Raw genomic sequence first — 19,880 nt, 5'->3', positions numbered from 1 at the left:
AATTTACCCTCATTGATTCCGGACGGGGACCCAAACGCATTTGGGTCTCCTTCCGGAAATCAATGGGGGTACATTCATTGTAATCAAATTATTGTATTATTAACTCAAGTCTCCATGGCGTGAGTAATCAAGAGGAACAAAAAGTAATTTTGGGGGTGATTCAAAAATAGCAGATATAAAAGCTCACAGCGCAGAGCTTTTGCTTCTGCCATTCTTGTCGCTCACCTTCACAGTACCACCCTGGCAGGGACGTGCTGGGCCCCTGATTCAGCCTGGGAAAAAGAGTTGGAGAGGCCCCTCAGTGACAAGCCAGTGGGCCAATTACATGAATTAGGCCTATATTTCGTTGTTGTTGGGTGGAAAACTTGTATGTCCAAAAAAAGAAATGATTTAAACTAGTGAAAACAGCCGATCTACAAGCACACAACGCCTGTGCTTGTAGATCTGCTGTTTTCACAACTTTTGTGCAAACAGTTACATTTTTACTTTTGTGCCAACAGTTTAATCTTTTCCTAATGGCCCGGCCTGGACCAGCCGATAATGAACCGGCCGTTCGGGAGTTGTCCCGCTTTTCCCAATGGCCAGCACGTCCCTGCACCCTGGTCACCTTCACAATAGCACCCTGGTGCATCGGCTGGTGTCCGTCAGGGCCCCTCCGGGCAGAGTTTCATTAGTCATGACGTTGACGCGACAGGAGGCGTTCTCAGGAGCCAAGACCTCCATGGCCGAGGTCACAGTCACACACGACTCCCTGTGACGGCTCCTCCACACGCTGCTGCAATCGTGGGATTCGTGGCTTGAATTACCGTCGACCTTTGCGCCCTCGCTGCCCCCGACAATGTGACAGAGCCCTGTGTCGAGCTCCCAGCTGAGCTGCAGGCTAACCTGGAGCCCGCACTCCTTCTGGTCTTCGGGGTGCAGCCACAATAAGCAGACGTCCATCATCACTGTGTTGGTCTCAGGACAGGCCTCCAGGATGACCATGTCGTACACCAACGTGCCGTTGTTGTACGCCGCGTCGACCGTGTGCAACTGGAGGGTGGTGTTGGCGACGCAGATCAAGCCGTTGATATAGTCCTTGATGTTCAGCGTCAACTGCTCCACGCACAGGGTCTGGCCGTCGCCATCACACGGGCCGGTGAACGACTCCAGGTCCCTTCCCTGCAGATCCGTGACGATCAGGTCGCAGCGGCTGTCGTCGTCCATCCGGGGATATTCAAGGTCCTGTTCCTCTGGCTGTGGGAGGAAGGGGTCCGCGTCATTCTCATCATCATCCATATACTCTTCAAAATAGTCCTCCTCCTCGTCGACATCCATTTCCGCTGCCCCTGGCTGCGGGAGGCGGTAGAACCGGCGTGTGTAGTTGAGGTACCTGGGTTCGCCCACACTTGCCTCTTCAGGCGATGATGATGGAGGAGGAGCTCTCTCTGTGTAGAGCAGGGGTCTGCAACCTTTTGGACATGAAGAGCCATGTTTTTATTTTCTTGATAGTCAGCGTGCCGTATCAACATTAAGTTTAATTATGACACCACATATACTTACAACAGACTGATTTCCCATAAACAATTTAAACATAACCTTTTTCTCTTTTCTTTCAACAGTAGACTCGGAGCAATAACCCACCTATCTCCCTCCCCAGTCAGAGTTCATAGTTTGAATGAATGTGGAGTTTTTGTCTGGTCAAAAACGTGTTAAAAAATGTCCGGGGTTTAAGTAAACGGAAGAGTGGCCTACATCTGGCCTAGATATGGGCTACATATTGGCGCGAACAGCTCAAATGTGTTGTGTAAAATGTCCGGGGCTTGCATAAACCGAAGCGTGGCCTACATCTGATCTAGCCTCGCGTAGCCAGGCTTTACTCGTCTGCGAAGAGAAAAGCCTGGTGACAATATAAGGCAGAAAGCGTTCAACTTCCGCCGTGTGAGCTTCCATGGAAGTGAGCTTCCCGGTTTTCCCCTAACGTAACTTCCGTTAAACGCAGCACTTCCGCTAGAAATCTTGGAACCAACCGGAAGGCATATTGTCTACAGGGTGCATCTGATCTAGATATGGCCTACATCTTGGCACAAACGGCCCAAAGTTTGTACCCCAGGGTCCCTTTGGCCAAGCTTCGTAGGACGCGCTGTGATTGGCTAGCGGGGCGCTTGATGAAATTAACACATAAATAGCACGGTAGCACCGCTCACTTCACACTAGTTTGATATTAAAAACCCCTGGTAGAGCATCCGAGATGACCATCTCTGCTCACCTGCAGCTGGACAGACGTAAACGCAGCAGGCCTCCAGTTTGACCGTACTCTTCAACAGGAGTATCCTGTCCATCTTTAACTGGAAGGCTGGCTGGAAGGCATAGGGCGCCGCTGTGCCATAGACGGTGTAGAGCACATAGCCATGTTCCAGACATCCACCAACACCTGCATGCGTGCAGCAGATGCCGGTATTAGTTAGTTACGTTAACCATTTGACCAGTTACATTTTGGCTTATAGGACCACTTTCACAGCCTGGTTCCAGACCCTGAATGGCTAGCCACGTCCCCAAATAATAGAGTGAAACTAAATGTCAATTCAGGCTGAGTGTCAGGCTACCACTTTCACCCATCTTCATATAATTGGTCCTCACCAACATGGTACCATTTTGTCTACTCTGTGCAGAGGAGGGCTGATGGTTCAGAAACCTGCCTACCAGTGACATCATGGGTATAGGCATATTTGGTCATTTCAAACTAGATGTATTTGTCAATTCATGTGAGAACTTCCCAGTAATAGAAAGCCTGTCGTAAATGGTAAATGGTAAATGGTGCATTTATATAGCGCTTTTAATCCAAAGCGCTTTACATAGATTGTGCATTACATTCACCCATTCACACACACATTCATACACCGGTGGCGGAGGAAGCCATGCAAGGCACCAACCTACTCACCGGAGGCAATTAGGGGTTCAGAGTCTTGCCCAAGGACCCTTCGACATTAACTCAGGGGGAGCCCGGATTCGAACTGGGAACCCTTCGGGATTTATACCCTTCGTGCTCTAATACCAGTTTCTCTACCCCTGAGCTATGCCGCCCGTCGTGTCTATTAGCTTGAATTCCCCATGGACGATGTCACTGCTAGGCAGGTTTCTGAACTGTCCACAGCCCTCCTCTGATACACAGACAAAAACTAGAACTACTACTGGCCTACTTGTGCGCCAGCAGAGCGCGCTATGAGGTGCGCTCACCACTGGCGATGCCAGTGACAGCACTGGCATCACCAGGAATGCTGGTCCCTCATTGGCTGTTAATGATGACGTTGCTGTGGGCTAAAGGCTTAAACACACGGCTACCTCCCTACCTACCTACCAACATACACAGCCGAATGCAGTACTTGCATGCTCTGCTGGTGCAAGTAGCCCAACTATAAGGAACATGAATTAGGACAAATTATATATATTAGGTTCAAGATGAGTGAAGTGGTCCTTTAAGTCTTTTTGAATAAACTCTACTTGTAAGAGTAGTTTTAATGCAACATAGGCTACTTTTTTCACTTAGCCTATCTGTGAAGACAAAATGTTACTTTTAATTGTTTAACATTTGAGCCAGAAGGAATAAAGTAGGCCTAATACGTTTTTCGTACCCATTTTATTATGAAATGCATGTAACATTTCTCAGCCAATTGAGATAGGTCAAGTACTTTATAATTTGACCTTTTAGACGTATTATAATTTATACATTCTGATTAATTCAACAATAACCAACCAACTTTTCACTACATAGGCCTACTCTCTACTCTAGTCATTATTTTGGTTATTTCAAAGTAATTTTTACTTGGTGTACAGTCTTTTGGCTACTACTCTACCCACCTCTGTCATGGGCAGGCAGTGTTGCCAACCTAGAGGATTTGTCGCTAGATTTAGCTACTTTCCAGACCCCACTAGAGACTTAATTTGTGAAAAGCTTCTAGAGACAAATCTGGCTACTTTTTCTGCTGATTTGGAGACAGATATTGTTTATAGGAGCCATAGATAAAACCCTATTTTTCCTTCCTTTTCCCTCTCTCAGCCTCCATTTGCTGCTTGCCTTCTCCTCAGTGACACACAAACGTGCACGCCGCATCTCTTTCTCTCTCTACTGGTACTGCCGGCGTGCAAAAAAATACAAAAACTCGAATTATTACCCTAGAAACGTGCACGCGCATCTGTTCACGTGCACGCGCTTTTGTGTGCACGTGCGCGCAGCGCGCGTGCACCCCACCCCTAGCGACTTCTAGCTACTTCTGGGAGAGCCACTAGCTACTTCCGTTACTGGGGAGTTGGCAACACTGTGGGCAGGGGAGCAGTGAGGGCAGGGTTCAGATGGAGGGTTAGAAACTATGGTGGTGCCAAAGATGCAGTTCCGATCATGTGTGGGCACCATGTTCATGAGCCTGTGGTCTGTACTGGTGCTGCTGCTGCGTGAATTGAAGCAAAAAACGACCAGTTTGGAGTCGTCGCCGGGCCACTCACACACAGACAGGTGGTACATGTCACGCATGTGGACCTCGCCCAAGTAAAGTTCCACGTCTCGTACGGGTTTGAGTTTGCGGCGCAGGTCAAACTCCCACCAGTGCAGCACGTAGAAGTAGCCTATAGTGTCTCTAGGGGGTATCTGGGGGGTCTCCTGCCCTCCTCCTTGGTGTAGGTCAAGGAAGATCAATTCCTTGGTGTAGGTCAGGATGTATCGGCCACGTCTGGTGAAGCCGAGACACACGTGTCCCTCCGTGCGGAACTGTTCGCTGACAATGTCCCTCAGGGGGATGGTCACGAGGGGCGGTAGGTTTATGAAGTGGCGACGTTGACAGAACTGTCCTCCTGAAAGCTGGCCACGCGTGACAAGCTTGACCACACTGTCGTGTTGATGAGGCTTTCCTTGCATTTTCAGTTTGTTGCCGTCCCGACGCCCTACTCTGATTTCGAACTAGGCGCCACCTGTGTAGCTGTGGGGGCAGACACTAGACAGTGACAGATGGGACGTTCGCGAACGAATCGAGTCCTTTGAACGGCTCGTTGAAATGAACGATGGGATCCGGTTCGCAGTAGGGAGCCGTTCCTTCTAAATGCAGAAATACTTGGCCACAAGTAGAAGTTCGGAATTAAAATGCACTTGAGTAAAAATACAAAAGTATTGGTATCAAAATGTAGACTACCTGTATGAGGTAGGCCTACTCATTATTCAGAATGGCCCATACTCCCATTTCACAAGTAGTCCAATGAATAAAATGTAGAAATTTATATAGGGTTTAAGTAGCCTAATTTGTAATCATAAATAAAATCTACAAAGTAACTATAATGAGCCAGTCTTTTGAACGGCTCTTTGAAAGGAACGGATCCCAGAGATCCGGCTCACTTCAAAGAACCATAAATCCCATCTCTAGCAACAATGCTCCTCAGCTCTGAATCACATTGATGTAATGACAGCGTTAAGCCACAAGGTGGCACAGCACACCTTAAATTGCAAAACTTATATTCAATAACCACTTAACCCACTTGATTCTTCTATTTTGGCTTGTTTTTTCGCTGCACATAATACTTTTTTTCTTTTATTGCCAGACCCATGAAATGGGTAGGCCTACATAAGCAAATGTCGGTCTGTCCGGGTTTTCTATATAAAGGGTATATATGATGATGACATGATGATGACATGCCTACAAAAGGCATGATGTCATAAATGATGATGACAGACAGGGGGTCTGGCACAACCAGGTTGACCTGGTCTAGTTTTAAAAACAATAGGCTGCATTTAACATATATGCATTTTTGATGTATCTCAAATGTTGTTGTGCTTTTTTAAATACATATGTTTAAAATAAATTGCATTTTGCATTGAAGTGTTCTCAACAATAATGTCATCATTTGAAAACTCAAGTTGAAGTTCAAGAGGAAAAGCAGACCACACCTCTCCTCTTCCTTCCAAACCAAACCAGCTTCCGAGTTTTGCAGTTGTTCACTTCACACAACATTCCTTAGTAAGTTTTATTTAGTTTTTTTGTTTTTGCTAGTTTAAAATGTAGGTCTACATTGTTGTCAATAACGTGCATTCTGTAATAATGACCGACATAAATATTATGTATAAAAGCAGTCATTATGGAAACATTTACTTGGTTTTCAGTTAAATCAGAACGTTGGGAAACGAGCCTTCATGTTTAAGCCTCAGACACAAAACATATGATTACTGTCGCCTTTCTCTCTGAATAAGGGTGCCCTCACACCAAAATACCTATGAGAGTCGAATCCGCGTTCCGCCAATGCATTTCAATGAGAAGGGAGCGTTTTTTGCAGAAATCCTCTGCTGGCAAGAAACCGCTTCACTCTCATTGAAATGCATTGGCGGAATGTGGATTCCACTCTCATAGGTACTTTGGTGTGAGGGCACCCAATCAGCATTTTCTACTGCTTTATTTATTAATATTATTAATATCATAGCCGGGGGTTCGGCTAGCGATTCCTTTTGCCCTGGACCGTGCCTCAGTGCCTGATTGTTTGTGGAAAGAAGCTTTTTTTCAGTCTGTTGCTAGCCTTATTTTAGACTCGGCGCCCAGTCCGCTCAGAGAGTGGGCGGGTCTATGTCTGGAGCCAGGCAAGTCTGTTGCTTTGTTTTTTCAAACATTTTGTACTTTTACTTTTGGTAGGCTACTTTAAGTACATTTTGATGCCAACACTTTTGTACTTTTACTCAAGTACATTTTTAATTCCAGACTTTACTTGTAACAGAGTATTTTTACATTGCATTATTGATACTTTTACTTAAAGGAGTAGTTCACCCCCAAAAATAATATTTTTAGTTTTTTGTCACATTCCTAAGACAAATATTGGATTCGAGTAAATTTACCCCATTGATTCCGAATGGGGGTAAATTTATTGTTATCACATTTTTGTCTTAGGAATGTGACAAAAAACTAAACATATTATTGAACTCTACTCTCCATGGCATGAGTAATCAATAGAAAAAAAGTCATTTTGCGGGTGATAACTCCTTTAAGTAAAATATGTGAGTACTTTTTCCACCACTGTCCTTATATGACCGGCACTTTGTTGACACACAGTAGCTGCTCAGGGAGATGCTTCCCTAGGCAGTGTGATTATGCAGGTTCCTGTGTGGAAGCAGCTGCATGTGAGCACAGCCTGAGCCCAGATCAGGCCACGGACCTTCCTTCCTGAAAACTGAGACAATCAGATCTCAGTAAAATTGCAGATTAGGCCATAGACAGAGGGGTTGCTGGAATGCTGGTATACTGTGGATATGGCCCCTCAAATTGTTGTTTCGGCCTGGCGAGAGTATGTTTCCGTTCCGTGATCTGTTTTGTCACTCCGCTACTCAGTCTGGAAAGCTTCCTATCTCCAAGGGGAGGCGGGACATAGAAAGCGGCTGGAATCCAACCTGTGGTGCAGGGCGGGACAAATACACCAGTGTGTATTGGCTGGCTGATGACGTAGCTATACCCTAACCCTACTCTGATTCGTTGGAACAACATCCAATCAGCCAGGACGTCGCCTACGTCACAGCTGACGTTCAGAAAAACGAGTCAGCTGATTAATTTCCAGACTGTGATGCGGAACAAATCATGGAACGGAGCGAGCAGGATGGCACCCAGGCTAATATTTTCGCCCTTGTCCGTCCGTCCGTGTGTCCGTCCGTCTTGTTACCAGCTAATCTCCAGCGCCGTTGGCCCGGTCGATGCAAAACTCTACACACTCACTCCCTGGATGCCAATTCAGAACCATCTGCCCCACATTTCTCACATGGGCCTGTTCTAGCGCCACCACGAGGCCGATGTTTGCAAGACACATTTCTGTACACTACTCCTACATATTTTGTCCACAAATCATGCAAATCCATATATCTATCCATCCATCCATAGATATACAGTATTTCTATATGGGAAGGCTTGTTGGCCATTGGAATGATTATGATTATGAAATTTGGGTTTATTTCATTTATTTATTTTATTCAGAGTATAGCCTATAATGTTTTACCCCCTTTTTCTCCCCAATGTAGTTGTTATGTCAATTAAAGGGCCACTTCACCCCTGGGACAACCCTATCTTATTTTATTGTTGTTTGGGACACGATCAACACAATCATGAGTTATTTTTTGTGTTCAGTCTGTTTTTTGAGATATTTTAGTATTCAGCATGTACTGGTGATGCGTTTTGCATCATCCAGTGATGCGTTTTGCATCATATAGGGTTGTCCCAGAGGTGAAGTGGCCCTTTAATTCCTCCCCACACACATTTCTGTGTTGTCACTGCTGTCATATCCTACTGACTCACCTGCTGGTGAGGAGCCCCCACCGTGAGGACGTACTGTCATATCCTACTGGCTCACCTGCCAGTGAGGAGCCCCCACCGGGAGGACGTACTGTCGTATCCTACTGGCTCACCTGCCAGTGAGGAGCCCCCACCGGGAGGACGTACTGTCGTATCCTACTGGCTCACCTGCCAGTGAGGAGCCCCCACCGGGAGGACGTACTGTCGTATCCTACTGACTCACCTGCCAGTGAGGAGCCCCCAAAGGGAGGACGTACTGTCGTATCCTACTGACTCACCTGCCAGTGAGGAGCCCCCAAAGGGAGGACGTACTGTCGTATCCTACTGACTCACCTGCCGGTGAGGAGCCCCCACCGGGAGGACGTACTGTCGTATCCTACTGACTCACCTGCCGGTGAGGAGCCCCCACCGGGAGGACGTACTGTCGTATCCTACTGACTCACCTGCCGGTGAGGAGCCCCCACCGGGAGGACGTACTGTCGTATCCTACTGACTCACCTGCCAGTGAGGAGCCCCCACCGGGAGGACGTACTGTCGTATCCTACTGACTCACCTGCCGGTGAGGAGCCCCCACCGGGAGGACGTACTGTCGTATCCTACTGACTCACCTGCCGGCGAGGAGCCCCCACCGGGAGGACGTACTGTCGTATCCTACTGACTCACCTGCCAGCGAGGAGCCCCCACCGGGAGGACGTACTGTCGTATCCTACTGACTCACCTGCCGGTGAGGAGCCCCCACCGGGAGGACATACTGTCGTATCCTACTGACTCACCTGCCAGTGAGGAGCCCCCAAAGGGAGGACGTACTGTCGTATCCTACTGACTCACCTGCCGGCGAGGAGCCCCCACCGGGAGGACGTACTGTCGTATCCTACTGACTCACCTGCCGGCGAGGAGCCCCCACCGGGAGGACGTACTGTCGTATCCTACTGACTCACCTGCCGGTGAGGAGCCCCCACCGGGAGGACGTACTGTCGTATCCTACTGACTCACCTGCCGGCGAGGAGCCCCCACCGGGAGGACGTACTGTCGTATCCTACTGACTCACCTGCCGGTGAGGAGCCCCCACCGGGAGGACATACTGTCGTATCCTACTGACTCACCTGCCAGTGAGGAGCCCCCAAAGGGAGGACGTACTGTCGTATCCTACTGACTCACCTGCCGGCGAGGAGCCCCCACCGGGAGGACATAGAGCCTTTGTTCTACTCCTCCCGCCCAACACTCCCTGCTGATAGGCTTCGCCCCCAGTACAGTGACAATTTCATAAAAAATCAAACCTCGGTCTGAAGTGAAGCGGTGAACTTTTATTCTATGTGTTCTAGAGTTATGAACTCTGTGATCTATACATTCTTTATATTCTGAATGAATTAATGATTTTATCTGGAGGGCCGAATTGTCATGTGAAGCTTGACCAATCCTCAAAGTATCCAATCATCAGACCGGGACAGACACTACACACATACGTACGGACGGACGGACGGACGTACGGACGGACGGACGGACGGACGGACGGACGGACGGACGGACGGGACAGGACAGATAAAACCTGTTCATTCTGAACTGAAATGGCCATATATGGACATGGGACACACATTTTGCTTTTTGAAAAAGCCTATTCATTCTGGACTGATATTCTGGACGTACGGGACAGAAAAAACCCGTTCATTCTGGACTGGAGTGACCATATATGGACATGAGGTGACATACATTGTACAAAACTAGACCAGGTCAACCTGGTTGTGCCAGACCCCCTGTCTGTCATCATCATTTATGACATCATGCCTTTTGTAGGCATGTCATCATCATGTCATCATCATATATACCCTTTATATAGAAAACCCGGACCGACATTTGCTTATGTAGGCCTACCCATTTCATGGGTCTGGCAAAAAGAAAAGAAAGAAAGAAAGAAATAAAGAAAGAAAGAAAGAAAGAAAGAAAGAAAAAGGTTACATTTAATTGTGTAACTTCTTAACAGCAATTTATTGATTATAGATTATTAATGTGTGTGGTTGCCTGAACCATGCAAGGCACCAACCTGCTCATCAGGAGCATTTGGGGCTTCAGAGTCTATATAGTTCAGAACCTCAGGTGTCACCCTGTCTTTCCCACAGCTCTGAACATGTCTGTCTGTCTGTCTGTCTGTCTGTCTGTCTGTCTGTCTGTCTGTCTGTCTGTCTGTCTGTCTGTCTTTCTATCCATCCATCCATCCATCCATCCATCCATCCATGCATGCATGCATGCATGCATGCATCCATCCATCCATCCATCCATCCATCCATCCATCCATCCATCCGGGCCGCACTTTGGCACTCGCCCTTACTGCCATCTACAGTATCTATCTCTGGTTCAGAGTCTATGGACACATAGTTCAGAACATGGTTTTATATATTAACAACTTGAACTCTAGTGTCAATATTCTGAGCACTTTAGCCAAAAATAGCAGATCTGCGAGGCGTTGTGAGCTTGTAGATCGGCTATTTTCGGCAAAGAGGTTTGGTGTGCAGACTAAGTACAGAGTAAAAGGTCAAGTTTATTAGGTAATGATGGCTCAAGCGGTTAAATATCTGAAAACACAAACTGACATTGACTGTCAAGCAATGAAACTATATGGAATCTATAAACATTTTGTGGGGGTCCCTGCTTCATCTTTCTCTCAACTAAGGGGTCCTTGGCATGAAAACGTTGAAGACCCCTGGTTCAGAACCAAAGCTCTGAACATGTTGTTAATGATTGTTTGTGTCTCCAGATTCTGGACAAGGTGGTGGTGAAAGCTCTCCTGGTGAACCCATGGTTGAGGAGATGGAGGTTGTAGAACCTCTTAGAGAGCCCAGAAAACTCTGTTCAAGACCCTTTTCAAAACGTGAGTGTCTGTCTGTCTGTCTGTCTGTCTGTCTGTCTGTCTGTCTGTCTGTCTGTCTGTCTCTCTCTCTCCATGGCTAATCTCACCACTGGAGCGTAACTCAAAGCAGTTTCACTTTTCAAACTGTGACATTTGTTAGCATGTTGTAGCAATGATGTATTATGATTGAATATGTTGACAGTTCAGATGTATATTTGGGGCCATCTAGTGGAGAAGAGTAGTATTACTCCTCTGACCACCAGAAAGAATGATAATGGTGCTGGTATGGTAAATAATTATGACTCTCTCTCTCTGTGTGTGTGTGTGTGTGTGTGTGTGTGTGTGTGTGTGTGTGTGTGTGTGTGTGTGTGTGTGTGTGTGTGTGTGTGTGTGTGTGTGTGTGTGTGTGTGTGAGCGCGCGCGCGCTTGTGCGTGTAGGCCGTGCCTATCTGGCTGTATGTGTGAGTGTGCTTGTGGCTGTGGTTGTGGTAGTTTTAGGATCATCAAAAAGCCCTCCAGGACCATCAAAAAGAACTCCAGTAACTTTAGCAAGGACACCAGTAACTTCAGCAAGGACACCAGTAACTTCAGAAAGGACACCAGTAACTTCAGAAAGAACTCCCGAACCATCTGAAAGAAGTGACTATTTGAAACATGAGTCCTCTTCTTCTAAGGCAGGGGTGGGTAACTTTGATGATGGATAGGACCACTATATTTCCACACTCACTCCAGAGGGCCACTGCGGGTTTTCTTCATAACCCGCACGACCCACAGCCCGCACGGAACGTAACCCACCCGCGCCCGCGCCGCAGAACAATATACAAATCAACGAATCCGCCCGCCCCGCAACCCGCATTTAAAAAATCAAACCTCGGTTCGAATTGAAGCGGTGGACAGATAAAACTTCTATTCTGAATGTATTTGGAGAGCTGGTATGACAGTTGGTATAATAGGTTTAAAAAATAAAATAGATTAAAACACATACATTAAAATAAGAATGTGTAATTAAATAAACTAGCCCTTACCCGTTCAAAGATATGAGCTCCGAAATTATGTGTAGTGTGTGGGTTATGGGATGTGCACTGTGCACACAGTATATGAGGGATGGAAAGTAACTTTAACTGGTGCTTGCATGATAATATGTAGGAGCATCAATGTAAGAAATACCCGTTTCATTTAATGGCTATAGAGATACTGTGTACCGATCTGCATGATTTTTGGACAACATCTGTAACAGGGCAAGACAAACGACCCCCCTCCCCGCCCACCCGCCTGCCTGCCCACCCGCCTACACTCACACACACACACACACACACACACACACACACACACACACACACACACACACACACACACACACACACACACACACACACACACACAGCTGGTTAAACATGTTGCCTCATGCTAGATGCAGAATAGATATGCCTCATGCTAGATGCAGAATAGATAGTAGATACACCAGAAAAATGCTAATATACAGCATACGATTTGTGAAAGTGACAAACGGGCTTCACAGTTATGTCAGGTGTGTTCATATGCTAATGGTGATGCGATTTCAGATCAATTGCTCCAGCCACTGAGGAGAAACACTGTTACAGACGGACACTCAGACAGACGGACGGACAGACATTCGGAAAATTATATGTTTGATACATAAATAAATATAAAGTAAAATAAGACAGATAAACCCTGAAGGCCAAATTATCATGTGAAGCTTGACCAATCCTCAAAGTATCCATTCATCTGACCGGGAGGGACACCGCACACATATTCTAGATGTACAGGACATATAAAGCCTATTCATTCTGAACTGAAATGACCATATATGGACATGGGACACACATTTTGCTTTTTGAAAAAGCCTATTCATTCTGGACTGATATTTTACACGTACGGGACAGGAAAAACCTGTTCATTCTGGCCTGGAGTGACCATATATGGACATAAGGTAACGGACATTCTGTTTTTGAAAAACCCTGTTCATTCTGGACTGAGATCACCATATATGGTAATTAAACGGACATTCTGTTTTTGAAAAAGCCTGTTCATTCTGGACTGAAATGACCATATATGGGCGTGATACACACAAAGCCATTCATTGGAAGCGGTTTCCACCGCTTCAAAAAAAGATGGTATATCATCTCCACAATAGCTCATCTTCCTATACGGCTCTTTTAAGTACCCAAAGTCGCTTTACAGAAAGGTTTACAGTAGCACAATATTGTCATGGGCTAAATAAACAAACGTGTTGTTCAAATTGGGGTTTAGCCTAAAAGACATTCATTCAAAGACGTTCATTCTCTCTAATCGCCAGGCATCGTCGGGGTAAGAATGGCGGTTTTATGTAAATCATATTTATACAGCGCCTCGCACTTTAAACAGACAGCAAAAGACGGACAATATTAAATCCTGTTGGTTATTGATTAATCACCAGATTGGAGAGATGGGAGCGACTCGAGGTGAGCGTGGTTGGTTCATTCAGTCAAAAAATCTGCCTCACTTGTTAAAGTTGCATTTCAAATCGTATCCGTTGACTGGCTGGTTATATAACTTAACCGACACAAAGTATTTAGCTATAAACGGACTTGTGTGGATGACAGAGAGTCAGAGCTCAGATACATTTAAGTGAAATCCTGATCAGCGACACGCGCTGAATTGTTTGTGCATCTTCTCTGCTGTGCTCACGTTTGTGTCAAATGTTGGCAAGATGTGGTTCGCGGCCCCAATTGGGGCGGTCCAAGGAGCGGAGGAGAAACCTCGCTCCTCTCTGGCGCATTTTAAAACTCGCTCGCTCGTGCTCGTATTCAAACGTTGTATTCTTATTCTTATAGGGCTACTCTTATTAAGAATAAAAGGCAAATAAGAACAGGTGATTATTCTTATTTATTTTTTGCACGTGAGAGTGGTGATAACCCACCCGCCCGCCGCCTGCCTGAAAAGGTCTGAAACCTTGACCCACCCACCCGCTGGCGGGCGGGTTGGCGGGCGGGTGGGGGCACCGGGTCGGCCCGCGCACCACTACCATATAGTTTCATCGTTTGACAGCACGATTGTCAGTGTATTTTGGATTCATGTCAATTTGTTTTCAGATATTTAACCACTTGAACCGTCAATACTTAACTTGATCTTTCACTCAGTACTTAGTCTGCTCTTTTTCCCCTCTAAACCTTTTTGCAGAGGGGGGGGGGGGGGGGGGAGTATAAAAATATGACTATCCTGCCATAGATAATGTGGGGGAAAAAAGGAGGCAACCTTAGGCACGGATGCCAACGTTGGCACAGGGGAGGGTGATCACTGGCACACTGGCATAAGTGTGGGACAGAGGATTCTTCTTTTGACATTAACTATTCAAAAAAGGTTTAGTCTATAAGTTCCCTCACATCTATATATAAATTACATCCTGCACATAATTATACATTCATTCAAACTCATAACTCTGACTGGGGAATCAAAATCAGATGGAAATATAACATTTTGATGTGATGTCGTAATTAAACTTAATGTTGATAGGCAAACTGACTATCAAGAACATAAAAAACTTGGCACTTCATGTAAAAAAGGTTGCCGATGCCTGTTCTAAATTAAAATATGATGTTTACATTATCATTCCTCATATGCATATATGACGCTTCGCTTCACTTTTCCTGGTGTTCCCCCACTATCTGTTCACTGCCGATCGTGAAAATGTCTGTGCTCCATTACATAGTCGCGTTAATATTCCTGTAATGTTGGTGTCATGTACATCCCAAAGAAACAACACCATTTTCCATAATAAGAAGAATGTGGTTTCTGTTTCATTTCAGTAAAAGGGATCCGTTCTGGTGGATTCATTATTTTCTAATGGAAAGGGAGCTTTGTTGAGCTACGATCTGTGATTGGCTAAATAGCAGATCTGGAAGTGGGTGGAAGTGGGTGGCAGCTAGAGCAACACATTGTGAGCTTGTAGATCGGTTATTTTGGTCGCAAGCTTTTACCCAAGTCATTTGTGATATGTCTACAACTTAAAAGAGACTTCTCCACACCAGAATGTATGAAATGATATTTAATGATGAATACAGATAAAGACATGAATGCAGCAGTATTTAATTGAGAATGCAATTATAATTGATTTGATGTGTTTGATCGCGTTGGCGCGGGCCCCATCGCAGAGAAGAATTGGATCAGATCCGTCCTGATCAGATCCTGCCTGATGAAGGCAGGGGGCTCTTCAGGAGCCCGCCCCCCTGTAGAAAGGGTGGTGCCTTGGGCGGAGAGGTGGTAGGTGACCTGATATTAAAAGCTAGATGCCTCATTCTCCACTGCCGTTCATTGGATCGACGTGCCACACGTCGCAGCACGACACGTTGTGAGCTGGGAGGTCGGCTATTTTCGATGCTTGATTTCTACACAGAGAGGGCAAATTTTTCAACATAAGATGCTGCATTCAACCACGAAAAGAGGGCATTTGCATTTCTTTCACCATCAGACCGTCTGAAACTGTGCCGTGTGCAATGGAAACAAAACCAGAACCCAAAAAATAGATTCAGGTTCCTAAAAGTTCTGGTTCCACCTTGCAGTGGAAAGGGGGCTATAGTTACTCATTACTTAAGTAGAGAGCTTGAGGTACTATTATTAGCTTGAAGTCCATTTTCCATTTTCCATCTAGTAGTTACTGTAGTTAACTCTCTAGTACAGATTCACATTTAAACAAAGGTTCTATATCTGATATACTGTATGCCATATTAGCATGTGTGATATTGGCCTAGTTTGCAATTATGCTGATACATTCAGAGAGAGAGAGAGAGAGAGAGAGAGAGACAGAGAGACAGACAGAGAGAGGGAGGGAGGGAGGGAGGGAGGGAGGGAGGGAGGGAGGGATTGTCACATTGATGTGTGAGTATATGCACTGTGAAAATTGATTGTGTGTTCTTAGCTTATTGTGTATCTGTTATTGTTTATAAAGATTAGTAAAGGTTAGTATTTTTTCAAGTCGTTGTTTGCATTACCTGAACAGATCACTGTTAGTCTGTAATAGGATAAATCTGATTCCTTTGTTCCACACTCCCTCAGTAAAGATTCAGACCCAACACAGGAAGATCCAATCTTCCATACACGTTCTTTTGTAAAACCAACACTGTGCCTTTTTGTTGAAACAGCAGAGCCACAGCCCAGCTGTCTACACACTACAGCTGATGACTCCAGGTTCCAGTTAGAAAAAGCATCTGCAGGTCTCCACTCTCTATTATGTTTTATCTCCAGTGTACCACTACAGTGACTGGTTCCTCTCACCAACCTGACATCATCAGAATCTGTAAGGAGACAAGACAAGCGAGCACAAAAAAGTAATTTTAATTGCAAAGAGAAATTGGTTCCCGATTCCAATAGAAGAAATCGGCGATTCTTAGAGCACAGATCCCCACTGATCTTGAGTCTGATTTGAAATGCTTGCGGGTGGCAGATCTCCGTTGGCCTACTTGGAGTTTGCATACAAAGCTTCACACCAGTCGGACACAGTGTTCATGACTTGTGGAATCTTTGTTATAAAAAAAAAGAAAAGAAAAAAAGAATAATCTGAACAATTACAATTACCTAACTCATCTGGCAAAGACCTGAGCAATCTTTCTAGTTATTTTTTCTAAAACATGAACCAGTAGTGATGCGCTGGTCAGGTTTTTTTCATAACCCGCGCGGCCCACAGCCTGCACGGAACATAACCCGCTCGCCTGCGCCGCAGAACAATATACAAATCAACTAATCTGCCCGCCCTGCACCCCGCATTAAAAAAAAGATGATATATCATCTCCACAATAGCTCATCTTTATATACGGCTCTTCTAAGTACCCAAAGTCGCTTTCCAGAAAGGTCTACAGTAGCACAATATTGTCATAGGCTACAAACGTGGTGTTCAAAATGGGGTTCTTTATTATTATTTGACAGCAAAAAGACAAAGACGTTCATTCTCTCTAAATCGGGGGCATCGTCGGGGTAAGAATGGCGTTTCAGGATTATGTCAATCATATTTATAGGCTACAGCGCCTCGCACTTCAAAAAGACAGCAAAAGACAGACAATATTAAATCCTGTTGGTTATTGATTTGGTCACCTCGAGACGAGAGATGGGGCGACTTGAGGTGAGCGTGGTTAATTCAGTCAAAAATCCGTCTCACTTGCGAAAGTTGCGTTTCAAATCGTATCCAAAGTATTTATGAACAGAATTGTGTGGATGACAGAGACATTTAAGTGAAATCCTGATCAGTGACACGCACTGAATTGTTTGTGTATTCTTCTCTGCTCACGTTGTGTGTCTGACAGGCTGCTATGTGCGCGAAAATGTTGGCAAATGTGGTTTGCGGACCCAGCAGGAGCGGAATTGGGACGGTCCACGCACCAGGAGCGGAGGAGAAACCTCGTTCCAAGCCTCTCTGGCGCATTTTAAAACTTGCTCGCTCATGCTCAACTCAAGTGTATTCAAACGTTGTAGTCTTATTCTTATAGGCCTACTCTTATCAAGAATACAAGGCAAATAAGAGCAGGTAATTATTCTTATTTATTTTTTGCACATGAGTGGCGATAACCCGCCCGCCCCGCCCCCCAATTGAGCCTGCAGCGGGCGGGTCAGCGCGCCTCGCGGTCAACGGTTCGGCCCGCGCATCACTATGAACCAGCCTATAAAATCACTAGGTGGATCTGAATAATTTAGGGTCGCATGCAAGGTTATTTGTGAAATTATTTTGCAAAACAGGCCATTCTCACAAAATTTGGAAGCTAATCATAGCCAATCCGAATGGAATATGAAATATCAGAAAAAAAGATCACTTGACTACAGAGATTATCTATCATTTGGATGAGGTGTGGACAACATCTGTAGGAGTAGTAGCAGGAAAAAAAATATATACAGTACTATCCCCACCAGGCCAGATCTGATAAAGCCAAGCCAAACAAAAGATTGTCTTTTACCTGAGCAGGTGAGTCCAACAGCCTTGTCAGATGAGCAGGTGTTTCTAGTTGAGTCTGAGGTTCTACAGTCCAGGAGAACAGACTCACTGCCTTCACACTGGAACTCTTTGGTCCACATAGGAGCCTTCACTTCTCCATAGATCGCCCCCTGGAGGACTGAGAGATCCCCACAGCCAAGCTCCCTGCAGACCACCTCTGCATCCTGCTGGTCAAAGTCATCTTCACACACTGAGACCCACGACTGACCAGACTTCACCTCCACTCTACCTGAACACAGACTAGACCCATTCACCAACCTCACAGACTCTGGAGAGAGAGAGAGAGAGAGAGAGAGAGAGAGAGAGAGAGAGAGAGAGAGAGAGAGAGAGAGAGAGAGATTGTCACATAGATGTGCGAGATTGTGTATTCTTAGCTTATTGTGTATTTGTTGATATTGTTTATAAAGATTAGTATTTTTTTTAAAGTCAGCGTTTGCATTACCTGAACAGATCACCTCTAGTCTGTAAGAGGAAAAATCTGATTCCTTTGTTCCACACTCCCTCAGTGAAGATTCAGACCCAACACAGGAAGATCCAATTCTCCATACACGTTCTTTCGTAGAACCAACAGTCTGCCTTTCTTTTGAATTTGAAACAGCAGAGCCACAGCCCAGCTGCCTACACACTACAGCTGATGAATCCACGCTCCAGTCATCAAGAACACTTGCAGGTCTCCACTCCCTATTATGTTTTATCTCCAGTGTACCAGTACAGTGACTGGTTCCTCCCACCAACCTGATATCATCAGAATCTGTAAGGAGACAAGACGGTGAGCACAAAAAAGTCATTTCAAATACATTCAAAAATATTATATGTATCGCACAATCCACTTTGTACAGATGCAGGTGCGTCTGGACCTTCGTCAAGAGTTATGAAGGTCAAGAGGGACTGAAACGTCAGGTTGATGTATGAATAAAACTGATGCTGTTGAGCAAGAACAGTGTGCAGGATTTGTCTTCATGAATTAATGAATGTTTCTGGTGAATTTTACTTTTGAATGTTTCTTGGTGAAAGTTTCTTGGTGAATCTTTTGTCGCAAATGTTTCTTTGTTATTTCTATTTTGCGTGAATATCTCTGGGGATGGGTCACCATTCCGACACATCCCCATTCCGATCAAAAGGTTAGCATTCACCAGCTTCTGCAGGTTAGCTACTCACCGGTTAGCATTCACCAGCATTAGTCCGACGTGTAACCAATTTCTCTTTGCGAATCTTTCTTCATGATTGTTTTTTTCCCCCCGATTCCAATAGAAGAAAAGTGCGCATCTCAGAGCACAGATACCCACTGAGCTGGGTTGCCTACCCAGGGCTCAGAGGGCTGTCTAGTGCCATCTTGAGTCTGATTTGAAATGCTTGCATACATGGAATTTGCATACAAAGCTTCACACCAGTAGGACACAGTGTTCATGATTTTTTTTTTTATAAAATAAAAATAAAATCTGAATTACAATTACCTAACTCATCTGGCAGAGACCTGTGCTCGAAGGAGCAATCATTCTAGTTATTTTTCTAAAACATGAACCAGCTTATAATATTCCCATAGGTGGATCTGATTGCGTGCAAGGTTTCTCACTATGCAGTTTATTAGTTGTGGCATTCATTGCAAAACAGGCCATTCTCACAAACTTTGGAAGCTAATCATAGCCAATCCGAATGGAATATGATATATCAGACGGATACAAACTTGATCACTTGACTACAGAGATTATCTATCATTTGCATGAGGTGTGGACAACATCTGTAGGAGTAGTAGCAGAAAAAAAGAAACAATATATACAGTACT

At 45.2% G+C, this 19,880-nt stretch overlaps 1 protein-coding gene across 5 annotated transcripts in view; it reads right to left on the bottom strand.

Moving 5' to 3' along the window:
- Nucleotides 1-4,211: 4,211 nt before the first annotated feature.
- Nucleotides 4,212-19,880, bottom strand: part of LOC308286253 (scavenger receptor cysteine-rich type 1 protein M160-like) — a 62,009-nt gene continuing 46,340 nt past the window's right edge. For 4 of the 5 annotated variants that reach the window (XM_080727230.1, XM_080727231.1, XM_080727234.1 and 1 more), the window contains 4 exons: nt 18,540-18,848; nt 18,060-18,365; nt 16,110-16,412; nt 15,152-15,506 (listed from right to left, as the gene is read on the bottom strand). In XM_080727230.1, the coding sequence (XP_080583356.1) occupies nt 15,487-15,506; nt 16,110-16,412; nt 18,060-18,365; nt 18,540-18,848 (938 nt within the window). In that variant the 3' untranslated portion in view covers nt 15,152-15,486. Of the gene's footprint in view, nt 4,296-15,151; nt 15,507-16,109; nt 16,413-18,059; nt 18,366-18,539; nt 18,849-19,880 lie in introns of those variants that run through there. The other variant, XM_080727233.1, reaches the window with a different exon arrangement.

Source organism: Nannobrachium achirus, assembly GCF_963921795.1.
Source record: "Nannobrachium achirus genome assembly, chromosome: 5".
Taxonomy (NCBI): domain Eukaryota; kingdom Metazoa; phylum Chordata; class Actinopteri; order Myctophiformes; family Myctophidae; genus Nannobrachium; species Nannobrachium achirus.
Note: the sequence above shows the minus strand (reverse complement) of the source record. Positions and strands in the feature narration are given on the sequence as shown.